The sequence below is a fragment of the Entelurus aequoreus genome, linkage group LG26, assembly GCF_033978785.1.
Source record: "Entelurus aequoreus isolate RoL-2023_Sb linkage group LG26, RoL_Eaeq_v1.1, whole genome shotgun sequence".
Classification (NCBI taxonomy): Eukaryota; Metazoa; Chordata; class Actinopteri; order Syngnathiformes; family Syngnathidae; genus Entelurus; species Entelurus aequoreus.
Window position 1 is genome coordinate 3,918,585 of NC_084756.1, and position 23,383 is coordinate 3,941,967.

Here is a 23,383-nt window from a genome sequence, read left to right on the forward strand (position 1 = left end):
CTGATCATACAGGGAGCGGACTGCCACAATCAGACAGTCAGATACTCTCTGAGCACTCCCCACAGGACTTCCCGAGGGACACGGTCGAATGCCTTCTCCAAGTCCACAAAGCACATGTAGACTGGTTGGGCAAACTCCCATGCACCCTCAAGGACCCTGCCGAGCGTATAGAGCTGGTCCACGGTTCCACGACCAGGACCAAAATCACACTGTTCCTCCTGAATTCGAGGTTGGACTGTCCGGCGTAGCCTCCTCTCCAGTACACCTGAATAGGAGTGTGTTCCCACGATAGTTGGAACGCACCCTGCGGTTCCCCTTCTTAAAGAGAGGAACCACCAACCCGGTCTGCCCTGATTATTATGACAATGACAACAAAAGGAATTGATTGATTGATTGATTGATTGAGCAGCAACTAGGATGGCGGAAGTGGGAATCGAACCTGGAACCCTCAAGTTGCTGGCACAGCTAAAGTATTAAATATTAATAATAAAAAAATAGGGCAGCACGGTGGAACAGGGGTTAGTGCATGTGCCTCACAATACAAAGGTCCAGAGTAGTCCTGGGTTTGATCTTGCGCTCAGGATCTTTCTGTGTGGAGTTTGCATGTTCTCCGCGTGACTGCGTGGGTTCCCTCCGGGTACTCCGGCTTCCTCCCACCTCCAAAGACATGCACCTGGGGATAGGCCCCTCCTACCTCCAAAGACATGCACCTGGGGATAGGCCCCTCCCACCTCCAAAGACATGCAGGTTGATTGGCAACACTAAATGGTCCCTAGTGTGTGAACGTGAGTGTCAATGTTGTTTGTCTATCTGTGTTGGCCCTGCGATGAGGTGGCGACTTGTCCAGGGTGTACCCGCCTTCCGCCTGAATGCAGCTGAGATAGGCTCCAGTACCCCCTGCGACCCCGAACGGGACAAGTGATAGAAAATGGATGGATGGATGGATATACAGTATATGATATATACTGATATATTATATGTTTATATCATATATACAATATATAACAATTACCATGTACAATATTACAGTATATAAGAGGTGGAGGGGTTGCTGCTATATTTAAAAACATGTTTCAGGGGAAACAGATGTCACTTGGTGATTTTACATCATTTGAATACCTATGTGCTGTGTTGAAATGCTCTCCCAAAATTCTCTTGTTAATTATCTACAGGCCACCTAAATATTCTGCAAATTTTTTCGATGATTTTACTGAATTATTGTCTAGCATCTCCACTGACTTTGACTGCCTGGTTATAACTGGTGATTTTAATTTTCATATTGACGATTTAAATGTGAACATTTAAATCACCAGTTATAACCAGGCAGTCAAAGTCAGTGGAGATGCTAGACAATAATAAATGGCCCTGCGATGAGGTGGCGACTTGTCCAGGGTGTACCCCGCCTACCGCCCGATTGTAGCTGAGATAGGCTCCAGCGCCCCCCGCGACCCCAAAGGGAATAAGCGGTAGAAAATGGATGGATGGATGGATTTAAATGACAAGGGCGCAAAATAACTTTTTACTTTATTACACACATTTGAACTGTCTCAACATGTGAAAGAGGCTACTCATTGTAAGGGAAACACTCTGGACCAGATTATCACAAAAGGTCTCAATGTTTCTGATGTTCTTGTGATTGATCCTTCATTGTCTGATAATTTTTCTGTGTTTTCTTTAATATTTCTGTAATTCCGGACACACAAACAGAATCAAAGAATGTCAAAAAGCGGTACATAAATGAACATGCTAATGTCCTCTTTAAAAACGCCATCTCCTCACTACCACCTCTAAACCCATGTCATGCTGATGATCTTGTAAGCAACTTTAATTCCAAAATTGTGAATATCATAGATATCATTGCACCTGTTACAGTTAAAACGATTTCTGGCAAGCAAAAGGCACCCTGGAGAAAATCTGCTGCTGTAACAGCCCAGAGAAGAGAGTGCAGGAAGGCTGAACGAATCTGGCGGAATACAAAACTTCATATTCACCATGACATCTATAAGGAGAGCCTCCAGGCCTACTATTTAGTCTTAAAAAGTGCTAGAGAAACATTCTTCTCCAATATCATAAACAGCAACACAAATAAGGCCAAAACCCTATTCGCAACCGTTGACAGACTGACTAAACCCCCAACACAAATACCAGCCGAACTCCATTCCACGCAGAAATGCAATGAGTTTGCATTCTTTTATACTGATAAAATTGAAGGCATCAGACGCACCATCAATATCTCAAGTAAAAAAGTTGGATCACCAACCCATTTAGGCAAAAGTAACACAGCAATGATGGCAAGCTTTAATGCCATAGACTCTAAAACTCTAGTGGAAACGGTGACAGCTCTAAAGTCATCCACCTGCTGCCTTGATGTTTTACCTACCAACTTCTTTAAGAATGTTTTTGACTGCCTATCAACAGACGTCTTGCAAATAGTTAATAATTCTATTCAATCGGGCAATTTCCCGAAGGCTTTCAAAACTGCAGTCATTAAACCTCTTCTAAAAAAGCGGAGCCTAGATGCCTCTGTTATCAACAACTAAAGACCAATTTCAAATCTACCATTCATAAGTAAAATAATTGAGAAAGTTGTCCTCCAACAACTAAATCACTTCTTGGCTTCTACTGGCTGCCACAACAACTTCCAGTCAGGATTTCGACCTCTTCATAGCACAGAGACGGCCCTTCTTAAAGTTATAAATGACATCCGTCTAAACACAGACTCTGGCAAAACTTCAGTATTAATGCTTTTGGACCTCAGTGCTGCATTTGACACTGTCGACCACTCAATACTTTTGGACAGGTTGGAAAACTGGGTGGGGATCTCAGGCACAGTTTTAAGCTGGTTCAAGTCATATCTACAAGATAGGAACTATTTTGTTTCCATTGGTGACTTTGTATCAGAACCAACCAACCGTGTGGAGTCCCCCAAGGTTCAATCTTGGGGCCGACTTTATTTAACATCTATATGCTCCCACTAGGACAAATCATGCAAAATAATAACATTGACCATCATTGCTATGCCGATGACACCCAAATCTATGTAGCGCTATCACCAAATGACTATCGCCCCATAGATCTTCTGTGCCAGTGCATTGAGCAAGTCAAACACTGAATGTGCCAAAATTTCCTACAACTAAATGAAGATAAAACTGAGATAATTGTTTTTGGTGCTAAAAAAGAAAGGTTTAAAGTCGTCCAACACCTTTAATCACTGTCCCTGAAAACCTCAAATAAAGCCAGAAATCTTGGGGTTATTTTAGATTCTGATTTACATTTTGACAGTCACATCAAATCAGTAACAAAATCGGCCTACTATCACCTCAAAAATGTAAAAAGACTTAGAGGGCTCATGTCAGCTCAAGGCTTTGAAAAACTTGTACATGCCTTTATTACCAGTAGGCTAGACTATTGTAATGGTCTCCTTGCAGGTCTTCCCAAAAAAAACTGTCAGGCAGCTACAGCTTGTTCAGAACGCTGCTGCTAGAGTTCTAACAAAGACCAAAAAATGTGAGCACATTACACCAATTCTTAAATCCTTACATTGGCTCCCTGTACATCAGAGAATTGATTTCAAAATATTCCTGCTCACATATAAATCACTACATGGTCTAGGGCCCAAGTATATTACTGATATGCTCCCACTATATAAGCCCTCTAGATCACTAAGATCTTCTGAGACCAATCTGTTAGCGGTTCCAAGAGTAAACTCAAATCAAGGGAGAGCATCATTCAGTCTCTATGCAACAAATAGCTGGAATAAACTTCCTGAAGATGTCAGACTTTCCCCAACTCTGACTACTTTTAAAACTAGACTGAAGACTTTTATGTTCACCTTAGCTTTCAGCTAAATCTTTGAATCTTTTAATCTTTTAACTTTTAACGTCTGCACTGTTTTTATTTTTATTGTCTGCATTTTAATTTTGCTTTTATTTTCTTTCATTTCACTTTGTTGTCTGTGAAGCACTTTGATTCTGCCTTGTGTATGAAAAGCGCTATACAAATGAAGTTGCCTTGCCTTGCCTTGCCTTGCCTATATGTAACAGCTGCAGCATAAAATAGAGAGTAAATCCAGCAGAAAATAGACATTATAAATAGGGATGTCCGATAATGGCTTTTTTCCCGATATCCGATATTCCGATATTGTCCAACTCTTATTTACCGATACCGATATCAACCTATACCGATATATACAGTCGTGGAATTAACACATTATTATGCCTAATTTGGACAACCAGGTATGGTGAAGATAAGGTCCTTTTAAAAAAAATTAATACAATAAAATAAGATAAATCAATTAAAAACATTTTCTTGAATAAAAAAAAGAAAGTAAAACAATATAAAAACAGTTACATAGAAACTAGTAATTAATGAAAATGAGTAAAATTAACTGTTAAAGGTTAGTTCTATTAGTGGACAAGCAGCATGCACAATCATGTGTGCTTAGGGACTGTATCCCTTGCAGACTGTATTGATATATATTGATAGATAATGTAGGAACCAGAATATTAATAACAGAAAGAAACAACCCTTTTGTGTGAATGAGTGTGAATGAGTGTAAATGGGGGAGGGAGGTTTTTTGGGTTGGTGCACTAATTGTAAGTGTATCTTGTGTTTTTTATGTTGATTTAATAAAAAAACCAAAACAAAAAAATACAAAAATAAAAACCGATATCGATAATAAAAAACCGATACCGATCATTTCCAATATTACATTTTAAAGCATTTATCGGCCGATAATATCGGCAGGCCGATATTGTCGGAAATTCCTAATTATAAACAAAGAGAAGTAGGTAACATAGAAGGTAAATATTAATAAATAATAACAATAAAAAATATGAAAAACAAAAACAAAAGATAAAAGACAAAAATGGATACCTAAATCACTTTAAATGTTTTTTTTTTTTTTTAACAAAGATTTTTACCCGGCTTTTGAACTCTTCATCATCCTCCAAGATCTGATTGATAATTGTGAACCATTAAGCCAATCAGGAAATTTAGTCCTTACTTTTCATAAATCGACATTTATGTAGAAAACGTTGTTTTATTTTGATTTACTAGGTGTTGCGCTGCAAAATGCGGAAGTTGAAGCGGAGCAAGAGCCAATGAGAGGAGGGGCTCCAAATAGCAACAGATGACGTCATCGCCTACGCCGTGATTGGCGCAGGTGACGCGCTGTGCTGTGGTCACGTCAAACTTCGTCCCCCTTGTGGAGCCATGCGCATTGACGCTTGTTGTCGTGCTGGCGGAGCGGCTCGCCATGGCTAGACCGGGCCCGGGACCCCGCTGAGACCGAGAAGCTCCCCCCCTGTCCTCCGCATGGAGGGCACCGACATGGACGTGGACGCGGAGCTCATGCAGAAGTTCAGCTGCATGGGCACCACGGACAAGGACGTCCTCATCACGGAGTTCCAGAGGCTGCTGGGCTTCCAGCTCAACCCCGCCGGCTGCGCCTTCTTCCTGGACATGACCAACTGGTGAGTGCGGGGCTGGGGAGGAGGAAGAGGAGGAGGAGGAGGAAGTGGAGGAGGGCGAGCTAACTCCAGCTAGCATGATTAGCTTGTTAGCATGCATGTTTTTAAAATGGAGGCAAACACAGCGCCTGCACACATTTAGACGCCGAGCGAAGCCTCCGGTGAACAATTTGTGACGCCGCAGCGACGCACGTCGTAGTTACACGCCGGACTTTGAAAGGTAAACACTGGCCCCAGCTAGCATAAGAGGGGGTTAATTAAAGCCCAGTGAGGCTTCCGGGTAGCTAGCCGCGCAACACTACGTCAGCTAGCTGGCGCTCGCTTGGTGACGTAATCGGTCGTGACGCGTTGGCGGATGTCAACATGCGAATGATTATTATATATTTTTTACCCGACCTGTCTTTTGTGCCTTTAAAAAAGAATTAGAACTCTACATTAAGACACTCGCTACCTCTAACAACCAAAAAGCTGTGAAAACGACGATGCTGTGTTCCAAATTTAAGTTATTTACTGAAATTGAGTGAGCCTATGGCTTTGCACTTTGTTTATTTTATACAGTATATATGTTTTTTTTGCATTCTATTTTAGTTACTTTGAATTTATAACCCCCTGGCGCTGCTTTGTACTGTTTTGTACTATTTTTGTACTTATTTTGATTGTTTCTTGTCTGTTTGTAAATGTTGAAATGTATAAATAAATAAAAAATAAAAAAAAACTATTTTTTTTTTACTGAACAACAAACATACATTTAATAATTCACACAAAAGTCAAGGCACTTTCAACATCGAAAAAGCAAATACAGAGAGTATTAATACTAAAAAATATGGAAAAAAAAAAAGACAAAAAGGGCTACCTAAATCACTTTAAATCATACTTGCCAACCTTGAGACCTCAGAATTAGGGAGATATTCAAAAGGCCCGCAGGGTGGGAGTGTATATATATATATATATATATATATATATATATATATATATATATATATATATATATATATATATATATATATATATATATATATATATATATATTATATATATATATATATAGCTGTCTATCTGTGTTGGCCCTGCGATGAGGTGGCGACTTGTCCAGGGTGTACCCCGCCTTCCGCCCGAATGCAGCTGAGATAGGCTCCAGCACCCTCCGCGACCCCAAAAAGGGACAAGCGGTAGAAAATGGATGAATGGATAGCTGTAATTCACTGAAATTCAAGTATTTCTTGTATATATATACATATATATATATATATACAGTAATATAATTTGTCCAGGCGATCATTTTGCCAACTATAGCTGTCAAAACATGTTCCTGTTACTCCTTGACCATGTCAGGTAGACAGCAGCAGCGGGTGGGTGGCACACTGGAGCCCGAGGAGGCTCTCCTGCGTTGTAATAATAAATTGAGTCATCAAACAAGAGTCAGTCTTACGTAGCCTTTGTGATAGGCTGGCTTGTTTACGTTTAAAGGATTGCAAGATTACATAAGGAAGGTGACTATCTTTTTAAACACTCGCCTTTTTTGACATCCATCTTCTTCCTTGCCTTCTTCCTACTACCCGACCAGATATAGGAATAAATATAGCGAGCTCTAACATGGTTCTCCTACTGTCGTGCACCAGGAACCTCCAGGCGGCCATCGGCGCATACTACGACTTTGAGAGCCCCGGTATCAACACGCCCTCCATGTCTTTCGTTGAGGACGTGACGATCGGCGAAGGCGAGTCGGTCCCTCCAGACACACCCTTCACAAAAACCTGGAGGATACAGAACTTAGGTGTGACTCACTCGGGCGTGTCGTATGCTTTTTTTGCATACTCATTGCGAGTTCACAGTTTGTTTTTTGTTTGCGTGGCAGGGGCAGAGTCGTGGCCGCCCGGCGTGTGTCTGAAGTACATCGGCGGGGACCAGTTTGGCCACGTGAACACGGTCATGGTGAAGTCTTTGGAGCCACAGGAGGTCGCAGATGTGAGCGTGCAGATGAGAAGTCCCGCCTCTCCTGGCATGTACCAGGGCCAGTGGAGGATGTGCACGGCCACCGGATTGTTCTACGGAGGTAGGAGCACCAGGAGTTTAGGAATACAAACGTTGTCTTGACCTGTCATCAGAAAAGTTAGGTAGATAGGGATGTAACCATAGACATCTTATAAGGATACGCAGCATGGAGCGCTACTGCCTACTGGCACAGACGAGACGCGGGGCCGCCATCTTGGAGTGGTGATCCGCTCCACTCAGTGCAATTCATTTGGCAGGAGCAATGAACTGTCAGTGCATTTAATTCATCTTACCTCACTGAATACCACTGAATTTCACACGCTTTTTGTGTCATACGTGTAGCTATAATAAAGGACACATGTTTTATTATTCATAGTTTGCTTAACAGTAATATAATATTTATAGATGTCCGATAATGGCTTTTTTGCCGATATCCAATATTCCGATATTGTCCAACTCTTAATTACCGATTCCGATATCAAGCCATACCGATATATACAGTCGTGGAATTAACACATTATTATGCCTAATTTTGTTGTGATGCCCCGCTGGATGCAATAAACAATGTAACAAGGTTTTCCAAAATAAATCAAATCAAGTTATGGAAAAAAAATGCCAACATGGCACTGCCATATTTATTATTGAAGTCACAAAGTGCATTATTTTTTTTAACATGCCTCAAAACAGCAGGTTGGAATTTGGGACATGCTCTCCCTGAGAGAGCATGAAGAGGTTGAAGGGGCGGGTTGAGGTGGTGGGGGGGGGGGGGGGGGTTAGGGGGTAGCGGGGGGTGTATATTGTAGCGTCCCGGAAGAGTTAGTGCTGTAAGGGGTTCTGGGTATTTGTTCTGTTGTGTTTATGTTGTGTTACGGTGCGGATGTTCTCCCGAAATGTGTTTGTCATATTTGTTTGGTGTGGGTTCACAGTGTGGCGCATATTTGTAACAGTGTTAAAGTTGTTTATACGGCCACCCTCAATGTGACCTGTATGACTGTTGACCAAGTATGCCTCGTATATATATATATATTATGTGACTGGGCCGGCACGCAAAGGCAGTGCCTTTAAGGTTTATTGGCGCTCTGTACTTCTCCCTACGTCTGTGTACCACTCCGTACAGCTGCGTTTTAAAAAGTCATAAATTTTACTTTTTGAAACCGATACAGATAATTTCCGATATCACATTTGAAAGCATTTATCAGCCGATAATATCGGCAGTCCGATATTATCGGACATCTCTATAAATAATGCATGTATGCCCTGGCACATCATTATCATCTTTTCATGACCCAAGCAAACTATTTTTTACACTCTTATACTGAAATAAATACACCTACAACTTATTAAATGACAATATAGAAAAAACTCCCGGCAGCGGTAAAGTTTAGATCCATGAAGGAAAGAAGAAAGTGAATGAATGTTTATAAGTGAATACATTTACATATGCATAAAAATGTGTTTTCTTTTGTGTTATTTTTTTTTAATGAATGAAGTAACGTTTATGACAACTTTTTTCCAAAACACAATATAGAATGTGAGATATAACAGGATAATGCATACATTTATCATTTGTTTTCAAAACGCTTACAAAAAAGTGGGACCCCAAAAATTGACTGTGGGACCCCATTTTTATGACTTGATGGGGTCCCTGGGACAACACTGTAGACAACTTGTCTTTTAGTAATAAGTAAACAAATTAGTCTGCTGACGTATGCAGTAACATATTGTGTCATTTATCTACCTATTATTTTGTCAAAATGATAAAGGACGAGCTGTAAAAATTGATTATTATCTACTTGTTCATTTACTGTTAATATCTTCTGTTAAAATGTACTAATCACTTATTCTTCTCTTCTTTGATACTTGACATTAGTTTTGGATGATACCACACATTTAGGTATCTATCCGATACCAAGTAGTTACAGGATTATACATTGGTCATATTCAAAGTCCTCATGTGTCCAGGGACGTATTTACTGACTTTATAAACATAATATGAATTTAAAAAGAAAAAAGATTTTGTGCCGATAAAAAAATATCGATGTAATCATAGTAGTATCGACTAGATAGGCTCTTGTACTTGGTATCATTACAGTGGATGTCAGGTGTAGATCCACACATGGCATTTGTTTACATTGTGACGCCGGTGAGCTATTGTATCCTCCTACGGTGTGTAGTGAAGCATGTTTAGCTATTCCTCGTCCTCCAGTGATAATGCTACTTGTAAGACACTTACTTTATTAGTTGCTAGCTAACTAGCCATGTCTTAAAGCAGCTCTTCCTGAGGGTGTTTCAGTGTTATAACTTCACCTTTATCTTTACTTTTTACACCAAAATGCGTCCGTTCTCCCTTTTCTGTCTACACACTGTGTCTGCTTGTAAGTACTTTGTGTGTGTGCGCTGCCGAACATGCTCCCCTGCTCGTAAAACCAGATGCGCCGTCATGCCTGTAAAAAAAATAAAATATGGCAAACTGGTACTTTTCAAACAGAGTAAGGTACCGTTTTTGATTCATTAGTACCGTGATACTATACTAGTACCGGTATACCGTACAACCCTACCACGCACAAAATCAAATAAAAAAAATAAGTGCATAACAATTTTCAATGTAAGTAACGACACGCATCCACAACAGAGAAAACTGTTTTTGTCATCACTGTTCAATTATTGTAACGTCTGTTGAGACGCTTTAAGGAGCACATGAATTCCATCGATTATTACGGCGTGGCGCGGTTGGGAGAGTGGACGTGCCAGCAACCTGAGGGTTCCTGATTCAATCCCCACCTTCTACCAACCTAGTCACGTCTGTTGTGTCCTTGACCAAGACACTTCACCCTTGCTCCTGATGGGTGGTGGTTAGGGCCTTGCATGGCAGCTCCCGCCATCAGTGTGTGAATGTGTGTGTGAATGGGTGAATTTGGAAATAGTGTCAAAGCGCTTTGAGTACCTTGAAGGTAGAAAAGCGCTATACAAATATAAGCCATTTACTTTATTGAGCAAAACTCTTTTGTGACGACCATAAACACAAGACCAAAACATTGGTAAAAAACTTCTATGTAGCAAAACTACCGTAATTTCCGGACTATAAGCCGCTACTTTTTCCCCTCGTTCTGGTCCCTGCGGCTTATACAAGGGTGCGGCTTATATACGGCCCGTTCTTCTCCGACACCGACGAAGAGGATTTCGGTGGTTTTAGTACACAGGAGGAAGACGATGACACAATGATTAAAGACTGACTTTTCATATACCGGTAGGCTGGTTATTTTGATAACGTACAGGCGAGCGCTTTGTATTACTTTGCACCGTTGTATTATTTGTACTCTGCACGAATGCTGTTCGCCATGTCAAAGATGTGAAAGTTTGATTGAATGATTGAAAGATTTATTGTTAATAAATGGGACGCTTTGCGTTCCCAAACAGTCATCTCTGTCCCGACAATCCCCTCCGTGGTAGCAGGAACCCCTATATACTACGGTAATTACACATCAAAACCCTGCGGCTTATAGTCGGGTGCGGCTTATATATGGAGCAATCTGTATTTTCCCCTAAATTTAGCTGGTGCGGCTTATAGTCAGGTGCGGCTTATAGTCCGGAAATTACGGTAGTTATTTTCTGCCATACAAACCAGACCAAAACCAACTTTGTCATCGGTAGGGTTGGGTATCGAGTATCGATTGGAACCGGGACTAACTTTCCGATTCTCCCGGAATAGTTCAAAAGTTTAAATTTCAATTCCTATTTTCGATGCTGTCACGCCAATTTAGTCCGCCGACACGGAAAAAAATATGTCCGCCGAACCGGAAGAAGAAGCCGCTGAACACCAACGAAGGAGCGCCCACCCCCGGAAGTGTTAGCATAGCCGATCGAGTCAGTCAAGCTCAAGCATGGATAGCGGGAGTCGGCGGTCGAAAGTGTGGCTTCACTTTACAAAAAAAATTGAAATAACCACGAAATAACAGAGCTCCATGTCCATCAAGAAACGAGTGGAGAGAGAGCTGCAGATGTACCAGGACGTTCCACCGATACTTATGTCTGACGACCTTGCTACATGGTGGTGGTCTGGTGGAACCAACAAAAGACTTATCCTTTGCTGTCAGATCTCGCTTTCTCCTATTTATGCGTTCAAGCTTCTTCCACACCCAGCGGACGTGTTTTTTCCACAGCAGGAGACACTATCTGTCCAGAACGCTCACGCATCCTGCCTGAGAAGGCGGATATGGTCATTTTCCTAAACAAGAACTGTCTCTGATTTTATACTGTACCTGCTGCTAATCTGGACTGGGTTTTGCAAGTTGTTTCTTATTGTTTATTTGCTTTTCTGCACCAGGTTAGCCCATCAGTGGGAGCACAGTAACATGTTTAAGTACCTGCAGCATCATACACTTGTGTGTGTAAATGTGTTTTCATGAGGTTTTCAAAAATAAAGCTCTCTTGAGGAAAGTGTACCCCTGGGAAAATGTATTCATAATTTATAATATTTATATTCAAGTTCATAGATTTGATATTTATATTCTAGTTGAAAACAGCCCTGTAAGGAATTTATAGTAAAGTTCATAAAAAGTTAATAGAATTAAAATTGATGGAGAATGTCAGACTATTTCATTCAGAAAGACTGTAGGTTAGCTAGCTCATTTAAAATATCCTAAACTTTTTTTTGACCCTGCCTCTTAAAAGAATCGGAACCGAGAATCGCCAGGAATCGGAACCGAAACAAAGAATCAGAATCGGAATCGGAATCAGAATCGTTCGAATTCAAACGATACCCAACCCTAGTCATCGGTCAAATCAACAGCTTGCTCTTTCTGACTTGCACTCATGGTACTTAGCCAGTGATGCGTTTACAGCCACACAAAAAGTCAGACAACTCCAACACCACACACAATGTGTAATTCCAGGTCGTTACACTACGATCTACCAATCAAATGTGTGCTTATTCTGCTGTCATTATTTAATAATCTCCATTTATAAATATTGATAATGAAATACTGTTATTATATTAAAGAAATATTAATAAAAAATATATATTTTGCAAACAGAAAGTTACAGGAATGTCCACATGATCCCACGCTTACCGTACATCTCATTGTGCAACATGTGAATGTTTTATTGGGAACTAAACGGGTGTGAATTATGTCATCGTGCACAACACCCAAGTGGCTCAAATGCTCGAGAGTTACATTTCCTGAGGAAGGATGACAACAGGGCAACTTGCAATACTGTCAGTCTACCCCAGGGCAGCTGTGGCTACAAATGTAGCTTACCACCACCAGGTGTGAATGAATGATGGGTTCCCACTTCTCTGTGAGCGCTTTGAGTATCTAACAATAGAAAAGCACAATATAAAATGTAATCCATTATTATTATTATTATTATTGAAATACTGTTATTATATTAAACAAATATTAATAAAAAATATATATTTTACAAACAGAAAGTTACAGGAATGTCATCATGATCCCACGCTTACATCTCATTGTGCAACATGTGAATGTTTTAATGGGAACTAAACGTCACGTGACGAGTGGGTGTGAATTATGTCATCACGCACAACACCCAAGTGGCTCAAATGCTTGAGAGTTACATTTCCCGAGAAAGGATGACAACTTGCAATACCTGTAACGTGTTTTTTTTCATCAATGGGAGGAAATAATGCCAATTTGCCCAACCATTTAAAGTTAAAGTACCAATGATTGTCACACACACACTAGGTGTGGTGAAATTTGTCCTCTGCATTTGACCCATCCCCTTGTTCACCCCCTGGGAGGTGAGGGGAGCATTGGGCAGCAGCGGTGCCGCGCCAGGGAATCCTTTTTGGTGATTTAACCCCCAATTCCAACCCTTGATGCTGAGTGCCAAGCAGGTAGGTAATGGGTCCCATTTTTATAGTCTTTGGTATGACTCGGTCGGGGTTTGAACTCACAACCTACCCATCTCAGGGCGGACACTCTAACCACTAGGCCACTGAGTTTGCACATGTAAAATGCCATAACTTGGAATGAATATCGTGTTTTTGGTCTCAATCACAAACCAACCATCAGAAATGTTTGCATGGTAATACTGTAGGTCGGTGTTTTTCAACCACTGTGCCTGGTGTGCCGTGGGAATTTATACAACCTAATTGGTCCCAAAAAAATGTTTTGCAAATCCATACCCATCCATCCATTTTCTACCGCTTGTCCCTTTTGGGGTGGCGGGGGGTGCTGGAGCCTATCTCAATAATTATAATCTGCAAATAATGTGCTGTTACTTGGTGTCTTTGCTGTGTAGAGCTCGGCAGGGTAACCACGTAACACTCCATACCAGTAGGTGGCAGCAGGTAGTTAATTGCTTTGTAAAAGTCGGAATGTGTCGGGTGGGACGAGGATGGTTTGTTGTGATCCCAATACAGTGTTTCCCATAAACTGCCAAGATACCTGTGGCGGTGGGGGCGTGGCTATGGGCGTGGTCACCATGACATCATCAAGTGATTTGCATAATTTACTACTATGATATGATTTTCTCTAAAAGGCTCAAAAAATGTATACTTACTAATTAATAATAACAGTTTTGTTTTAAATGTCCATCCATCCATCCATTTTACAATATAATTACAACACTTTATGTACATATTTATATACAGATTTGAACAATAAGTTATTCACTGAAATATATTTATTAATTGTGGTTCTTACAAAAAATATATCTTATAAAATATAAAACTAAAATGTCTCTTAAAGCTCTGCCCCTTTAATTAGTGCATACTAAATAATTTAACTTTAGCCTACTACTACAACCATATTATTTACCAGCAACATAAAGTGAAACAGAGGCAGAGGTGTCCTGCCACAGTCAGTAACAAATAAACAGAAAACAGTAGTGGTCAAATACAAATAAGGCAACAAGAGAAGTATCCTACACTTCTCTTTTGTAAAGTAAATCTGAACAGCCTATATGGGCATCTACATCAACTATATGATTTGCCTGAGACGCTGGACAGGACAAAAAACAAAAACAAAAAATAAATAAATAATTTTTTTTAAATTTGTGGCGGACGTAATTCTTTCGTGGCGGGCCGCAACAAATAAAGGAATGTGTGGGAAACACTGCAATATGCAGAGCACAGCGGGAGGCAGTGTTCAGGTAAAAAGGTATGTAATGTGTAAACCAAAAATAAACAAAAGGAAAAGGCAATGAAGCATAGTGGATGGCTTTGCAAAACAAAAGTAAAACTGAACTGGCTACAAAGTAAACGGAAACAGAATGCTGGACGACAGCAAAGACTTACGGCGACACGACAATCAACAATGTCCACACAAAGAAGGATAGCAACAACTTAAATTGCTGACACAAAGCAGGTGCGGGGAATAGCGCTCAAATGGAGACTGAATGAAACTGCTACAGGAAAACGCCAACAAAACAGGAAGGGCCACCAAAATAACAGCGCAGGACAAGAACTAAAGCACTACACAGGAAAACACCAACAAACTCCAAATAAGGCACGACGACCTGGTGGAGTTTAATTTTTTAACGTTTTCTGCTGGTGGCGTGCTTCCGGGATTTTTTTATGAAAAAAAAACGTGCCTTGCCTCAAAAAAAGTTGAAAAACACAGCTGTAGGTAACTTGCTAACACTGCTGGTCATGTTTGCCTGGTAATCTGTTATTGCTAACTGTGAATGTCAAATTTAAATCATTATGCATGATGAGTCAGGATTGGCATCTCTGGTCTATACCCGATACAGTATGCATCAAGCAATGATCCAACACATTTAATGTTGCGTTATCTAGTTCAGTGTTGCCGCGGCACACTAGTGTGCCGTGAGATACAGTCTGGTGTGCCGTGGGAGATTAAGTAATTTCACCTAATTGGGTTAAAAATATTTTTTGCACACAAGTAATTATAATCCGTAAATAATGTGCCGTTGTTGAGTGTCAGTGCTGTCTAGAGCTCGGCAGAGTAACCATGTAATACTCTTCCATATCAGTAGGTGGCAGCCGGTAGCTAATTGCTTTGTAGATGTCGGGAACACGTTGTGTTGTGATCAGAATATGCGGACGACAGCGGGAAACAGCGTGCAGGTAATAAGGTTTCTTATGCTTAAACCAAAAAGAAAAGGCATTGAAGCTTAGGCATGGCTATGCAAAACGAAACTAAGACTGAACTGGCTGCAAAGTAAACAAATCACAAAATGCTGGACGACAGCAAAGACTTACAGTGTGTGGAGCAGAGATGGCGTCCACAAAGTACATCCGTACATGACATGACAATCAACAATGTCCCCACAAAGAAGGATAGCGTCCGCACAACTTAAATAGTCTGGATTGCGAAAACAAAGCAGGTGTGGAGAATAGCGCTCAAGGAAGACATGAAATTGTAACAGGAAAATACCAAAAAAACAGGAAAAGCCACCAAAATAGAAGCGCAAGAGAAGGACTAAAACACTACCCACAGAAAAACAGAAAAAAAGTCCAAATAAGTCAGGGTGTGATGTGACAGGTGGTGACAGTACACCTACTTTGAGACAAGAGCTATAGTGATGCATGCTTGGTTATGCTTTAAAGTCATATCCAACAATTGCGACAACAACTTTTTATACTGAGTTTCGTTTTTTAATGATTTCTGCTGGTGGTGTGCCCCAGGATTTTTTCAATGAAAAAAATGTGCTTTGGCTCAAAAAAGGTTGAAAAACACTGATCTAGTTTACATTTATCACATAATGGGTTAATTTGGGGAAATATTTTAGCTAATTTTGCTTTTGAGAAGTGCACCCGGTGTATCACTTTAAATTGGACCAGTGAGTGTCGTGCGCACATTGAAGACGAGTGAACCCTTTTCACAATTTTTGCCCATGTTCCGTCATCTATTGATGTTTGGAGGTCTTGTTCCCATGCTGTTCTATTTCTTAGCATGGAAGTGCATTCTAGTCCTGAGAGTAAATTAAGTATATGTGAGATTGCCCTCTTCTTTGTTGTATTGAAAGACATAATTTCATCTGTGGTTGATTTAGAGGGTTTGTTGGGGAACTGCGGAAGAACTGTCTTAACATAATCCCTTATCTGGAAATATCTAAATATATGGGAACTGGGTAGATTACATTTCTTGGACAACTCCATAAAAGAGGCGAATATATTGTCTATAAAGAGATCATTGAAGCATTTCAAACCCCTTTGATGCCACATATTAAAAGCTGTGTCAAGTGTTGAATCTCGCCTTCCTGTCGGTCAGTTTTTCTTAATAATGATCTGGCAGCAGCCAGCGTCATCTCACAAGACCCTCAGGTCAATCAAGTGACGGAAGTGACGTCTTGGTGAAGATTGATGATCGCTAATTTTTAGGTCTATTTTTTGAACGCCTGGCTGGCGATCGACTGACACACCCTCTGCCATGCACCGCTACCTCGCCATCGATGTAATGAGCACCCCTGATCGCACTAATTAAAACCTCTATGTCGATTTGTCGTGCAGTCCACTTTAAAGGCCTACTGAAATGATTTTTTTTTATTCAAACGGGGATAGCAGATCCATTCTATGTGTCATACTTGATCATTTCGCGATATTGCCATATTTTTGCTGAAAGGATTTAGTAGAGAACAACGACGATAAAGTTCGCAACTTTTGGTCGCTGATAAAAAAAAGCCTTGCCTCTACCGGAAGTAGCGTGACGTCACAGGAGGAAGGATTCCTCACAATTCCCCGTTGTTTACAATGGAGCGAGAGAGATTCGGACAGAGAAAGCGACGATTACCCCATTAATTTGAGCGAGGATGAAAGATTCGTGGATGAGGAACGTTAGAGTGAAGGACTAGAGAGGCAGTGCAGGGTGTATCTTTTTTCGCTCTGACCGTAACTTAGTTTACAAGGTCTCATTGGATTCCACACACTCTCCTTTTTCTATTGTGGATCACGGATTTGTATTTTAAACCACCTCGGATACTATATCCTCTTGAAAATGAGAGTCGAGAACGCGAAATGGACATTCACAGTGACTTTTATCCCCACGACAATACATCGTTAGCTACGGAGCTAACGTGATAGCATCAGGCTCAAATGCAGATAGAAACAAAATTAAAAAAAACCCTGACTGGAAGGATAGACAGTAGATCAACAATACTATTAAACCATGAACATATAAATACACGGTTAATAATTTCCAGCTTGGCGAAGCTCAACAATTGAAGCTAACTTAGCTACGGAGCTAACGTGATAGCATCAGGCTCAAATGCAGATAGAAACAAAATTTTAAAAACCCTGACTGGAAGGATAGACAGAAGATCAACAATACTATTAAACCATGAACATGTAAATACACGGTTAATAATTTCCAGCTTGGCGAAGCTTAACAATTGAAGCTAACTTAGCTACGGAGCGGCGGCGGGCATTGTAGCTTTCGACGACACCCCGGCCGCCATCAGAGTCGGCAAGAAACATATATTTCCCCAAAGTTACGTACGTGACATGCACGTAGCGACATGCACGTACGGGCAAGCGATCAAATGTTTGGAAGCCAAAGCTGTACTCACGGTAGTGCGTCTGCTATCCAGCTCAAACACAACACAACCTCTTGATTGTGTTGCTGTAGTCCGCCGCTAATACACCAATTGCACCTACAACTTTCTTATTTGCAGTCTCCATTGTCCATTAAACAAATTGCAAAAGATTCACCAACACAGATGTCCAGAATACTGTGGAATTATGCAATGAAAACAGAGCAGTTTGTATGGTGACACATTGGGTACCAATACTTCCGTTGCCGTCGTGACGTCACACGCATACGTCATCATACATAGACGTTTCCAACCGGAAGTTTAGCGGGAAATTTAAAATTGCACTTTATAAGTTAACCCGGCCGTATTGGCATGTGTTGCAATGTTAAGATTTCATCATTGATATATAAACTATCAGACTGCGTGGTCGGTAGTAGTGGCTTTCAGTAGGCCTTTAAACGACTGAAACTCCTGTTTTTTCCTGCCAATGTTTTAATTTTGCTGCTATTTTAACTGTTGTTAGCGTCAATCTAAAAATATCAGCATAAGAGCTGTGGCCGTGGTATCTGCATTAGAATTATCATACCTCTGCATGCGCTTTCAAATGTTGCTCCTCCACTCAGCTCTCGATGTTTCCTTTCACTTTGATTAGTGTTGTCCCGATACCTACTCAGTGGCCTAGTGGTTAGAGTGTCCGCCCTGAGATTGGGTAGGTTGTGAGTTCAAACCCCGGCCGAGTCATACCAAAGACTATTAAAATGGGAGCCATTACCTCCCTGCTTGGCACTCAGCATTAAGAGTTGGAATTGGGGTTTAAATCACCAAAAATGATTCCCGGGTGCGGCCACCGCTGCTGCTCACTGCTCCCCTCACCTCCCAGGGGGTGATCAAGGGGATGGGTCAAATGCAGAGGACAAATTTCACCACACCTGGTGTGTGTGTGTGTGTGTGTGTGTGTGTGTGTGTGTGTGTGTGTGTGTGTGTGTGTGTGTGTGTGTGTGTGTGTGTGTGTGTGTGTGTGTGTGTGTGTGTGTGTGTGTGTGTGTGTGTGTGTGTGTGTGTGTGTGTGTGTGTGTGTGTGTGTGACTATCATTGGAACTTTAACTTAACTTAACTTAACATTTGGTACAGGTACCAAAATTATTTTTATACTTTTCGGTACTTTTCTAAATAAAGGGGGACCACAAAAAAATTTCATTATTGTCTTTATTTTAACAAAAAATCTTAGTGTACATGAAACATATGTTTATTATTGTCATTTAGTCCTTAAATAAAATAGTGAACATACTAGACAACTTGTCTTTTAATAGTAAGTAAACAAACAAAGGCTCCTAATTAGTCTGCTGACGTATGCAGTCAAAGGCTCCTAATTAGTCTGCTGACGTATGCAGTAACATATTGTGTCTTTTATACACCTATTATTTTGTCTACATTATGAGGGACAAACTGTAAAAATTGATTATTAATCCACTTGTTCATTTACTGTTAATATCTTCTTATTTTCTCTTTTAACATGTTCTATCTACACTTCTGTTAAAATGTAATAATCACTTATTCTTCTCTTCTTTGATACTTGACATTAGTTTTGGATGATACCACACATTAAGGTATCGATCCGATACCAAGTAGTTACAGGATCATACATTGGTCATATTAAAAAATGTCCTCATATGTCCAGGGACGTATTTCCTGAGTTTATAAACATAATATGAATTTTTTTTAAACGAAAGATGTTGTGATGCCAAAAAATATCGACATAATCATAGTAGTATTGACTAGACACGCTATTGTACTTGGTATCATTACAGTGGATGTCAGGTGTAGATCCACCAATGGCGTTTGTTTACATTTTGACGCCGGTGAGCTAGGGTGTGTAGTGAAGCATGTTTAGCTATTCCTTGTCCTCCAGTGATAATGGTACTTGTAAGAAACATACTTTATTTGTCGCCATGGAGGCCAGGATTAGTGATTTAGAAACTTGGGTGGGTGTTTCAGTGTTATAACTTCACCTTTATCTGTAGTTTTTATGCCAAAATGCGTCCGTTCTCCCTTTTCTGTCTACACACTGTGTCTGCTTGTAAGTACTCTGTGTGTGTGCACTGCCGAACGTGCTCCTCTGCTCGTAAAACCAGCAATGACACGACGTGACGACGACGGGGGGGCAGCAGACCGGTACTTTTTAGAGGCGTATAGTACCGAATATGATTCATTAGTATTAGTATACTAATACCGGTATACCGTAATTTTGATGCACATTTAAAAGTCTCTGGTCTGTTCTGACACATCCATTCCTCTCACCCCCTTGCAGACGTGATCTGGGTGATCCTCAGCGTGGAGGTGGGTGGCCTCCTGGGCGTCACCCAGCAGCTGTCCTCCTTTGAGACGGAGTTCAACACGCAGCCGCAGCGCGACATGCAGGAGGACTTCAACCCTTTCGCCTCGCCGCAGAAGAACAAGCGCGAGACGGGGGACCGCAGCATCGGCGGCGGCGGCGGCGCCTGCGAGCGCTCGCCGGAGTCGGCGCCGCGGGACGAGAACGGGCCGTCTCACAACGCCGTCAACAGGACGTCGAACGGCCTCTAAGCTAAGGTGTCGGCAGGGACCCGTGACCAGGTTGTAGTCACAGTCGTCTTTTTCTTACGCCGCAGCTCTTTCAACATGGTCTTCTTCTCCAGGGTGACCCTTTCCTGTCGGACTGAGCGAGAGACACAAACGGACCTCAAAGGGGGCGGGGACAAACTGTTTTCTAACGACTCTTACCACACCCCTCGCTTTCCGCCCTCTTTCGCCGACCAGCCGATGCACGCGGGAACGTTTCTTTCACGTAGATTCCTTTTTTTTATTTTTTATTTCCACCATCACCAACCATGACGGGTTGTTTGTGAGGGTCCGGGACATCTCGTCGGGGTTCAGGTTAGTCATCGCACGGGCGTCTTTTTTTTTGTTTTTTTGAAGACGTCGGCCTTAAAAGTCAAAGTACACATCACAGCAGCACCCGACCGAGTGTTAATCACCTTCTTTGTTTCCACGCAGACCATTGAGTCTTCTTTCTAGGAGGTGTTCCACCTTAAAGACCCAGTCGTCATTTCAAATCCTCCTTGCAGGTCACAGGAATTAGTCAAGAAATTGCTACGTAGGAACTCCCAAAGACTGATACTAAAACCCCCCGAGGTCATCCGACCACAAGGGGGCCCTCTTCAGACTCCATAGGACGATGTGTTGTTTTTTTTAAAGGCGGGCTTTGGAAAAGTGTGTAAAGACATGAGTTACTGAGGTGTGAGAAAGGGTTTTTTAAAAAGCCATCAAAAAGTCTATTTTGCCTGGTGAGTGAGTGTGTTTTCCACGTCTGTGTTTTGGATTTAAAAAGTGACGATAAAAGGGCGTGTGTGTGTGTGTGTGTGTGTGTGTGTGTGTGTGTGCGTGTGCGTGTGTGTGCGTGTGCGTGTGCGTGTGCGGTCTTCTCCACGTTATTTATTTGTACACCGCGGGTTCTGCGGCTCCTCTCTTTGCCAGCAGGCGGTGCTAGAGCTCGATTAAATCTGCATATTCAAACGGAAAGGCTGACTTACTGTTTGCACAAACACTTCTCATGACTCCTGGTCCGCAAAGGAGATAATTTGATTTTGGCTCTGTTGTGAAAACACCACGCATTCCTCGGTGCTCCGCTTTCTGTTATTCACAGCTTTAAAGATTTTTTAAAAAACCACCAAATTGTCCTCACGGAAAGTGACTTTTTATCATCACGACGTGTATTTTTTTTTTTTGGAATGGAAAATAAAATGGTTGAAGTTGTTTGAAAAGCGTTTCTAAACATGACTATCTCTATGCTTCAAATCAGATGAGGATCTGACGTCTTAGCGTGGAAGGTGTGCCCGCCCGCATGGACAGCACACATCTGTGCATGAACAGCGCAAATATTGACTTTTATTTGGACACAAAAGATCCGGTGAGTGTCCTCTATCACGCTTTCATTGGTGCGTGTGAGTCAACAGCATTGTTGTCTTTGATAGCTGCTGTCAACTGCAGCTTGCCAAGTGCTACAAAGATTAATACTGTAAAATCCCATAATAAAACAAGAAAAAAGAAAGACAAAAGAACTACTTCTGGCTCTACCAGGACATGATTACCTAGATGGGTATGGAAGCAAACTGAAAAAATAGGGTTAGGTAAGGTTTGGGATTGGAGTTTCAAACTAGGATCAATTTTAGAAAGTAGTTGTAGTTTGAAACACCAACAAGGATTCAGGTTTCTATTGTTTCTAATTTGGGTGAGGATTTGGTATCAAACTTGGATTAGGGTTGCAAACTAGAGTTGGATTGGAGTTTTTAACTTGGGAGTCAAACTAGGTTTAGGGTTTGTAACGAGGAATCGGGTTTCAAACTAGGTTTAGGGTTTCCTAAAGGGGATTCAGTTTTCAAACTAGGGTCGAAGTTTCAAACTAGGTTTAGGGTTTTTAACAAGGAATCGGTTTTCAAACTAGGGTTGGGGTTTCAAACTAGGGTCGAAGTTTCAAACTAGGTTTAGGGTTTTTAACAAGGAATCGGTTTTCAAACTAGGGTTGGGGTTTCAAACTAGGGTTAGGGTTTCTAACAAGGATTCAGGTTTCAAACTAGCGTTGGGGTTTTAAACTAGGGTTAGGGTGTCAAACTAGGTTTAGGGTTTCTAATGAGGAATCAGGTTTCAAACTAGGTTTAGGGTGTCAAACTAGGTTTAGGGTGTTAAACTAGGTTTAGGGTTTCTAACAAGGATTCAGGTTTCAAACTAGGGTTAGGGTGTCAAACTAGGTTTAGGGTTTCTAACGAGGAATCGGGTTTCAAACGGATTAGGGTGTCAAACTAGGTTTAGGGTTTATAACAAGAAATCAGGTTTCAAACTAGGTTTAGGGTGTCAAACTAGGTTTAGGGTTTTTAACAAGGATTCAGGTTTCAAACTAGGGTTGGGGTTTTAAACTAGGTTTAGGGTTTCTTAACAAGGATTCAGGTGTCAAACTAGGGTTGGGGTTTTAAACTAGGTTTAGGGTTTCTAACGAGAAATCTGGGTTTCAAACCAGGGTTGGGATTTTAAACCAGGTTTAGGGTTTCTAACAAGGATTCAGGTTTCAAACTAGGGTCGGAGTTTCAAACTAGGTTTAGGGTTTTTAACGAGGAATAGGGTTTCAAACTAGGGTTGGGGTTTCAAACTGGGGTTAGGGTGTCAAACTAGGTTTAGGGTTTCTAACGAGGAATCAGGTTTCAAACTAGGGTTAGGGTGTCAAACTAGGTTTAGGGTTTCTAACAAGAAATCAGGTTTCAAACTAGGTTTAGGGTGTCAAACTAGGTTTAGGGTTTCTAACAAAGATTCAGGTTTCAAACTAGGGTTGGGGTTTTAAACTAGGTTTAGGGTTTCTATCGAGAAATCTGGGTTTCAAACCAGGTTTGGGATTTTAAACCAGGTTTAGGGTTTCTAACAAGGATTCAGGTTTC

General features: G+C 41.2%; 1 protein-coding gene across 3 annotated transcripts; it reads left to right on the forward strand.

Annotated features, from left to right (window-relative positions):
- The first annotated feature begins 5,137 nt into the window (after positions 1-5,137).
- ilrun (inflammation and lipid regulator with UBA-like and NBR1-like domains) lies at positions 5,138-21,813 on the forward strand. Of its 3 annotated transcripts, XR_009824709.1 has the most exons (6): positions 5,139-5,474; positions 7,091-7,245; positions 7,327-7,524; positions 20,230-20,534; positions 20,597-20,834; positions 20,955-21,813. XR_009824709.1 is itself a non-coding variant. In XM_062038227.1 (5 exons), the coding sequence occupies exons 1-4, from the start codon at positions 5,317-5,319 to the stop codon at positions 20,502-20,504; spliced, it is 786 nt and encodes a 261-aa protein (XP_061894211.1). In that variant the 5' UTR covers positions 5,138-5,316; the 3' UTR covers positions 20,505-20,510; positions 20,597-21,813. The 3 variants fall into 3 exon arrangements, 2 of the variants coding, with proteins under 2 accessions (XP_061894211.1, XP_061894210.1); XM_062038227.1 differs by having other exon boundaries at positions 5,138-5,474; positions 20,230-20,510; positions 20,597-21,813; XM_062038226.1 differs by having other exon boundaries at positions 20,597-21,811.
- The last annotated feature ends 1,570 nt before the right edge of the window (positions 21,814-23,383 follow it).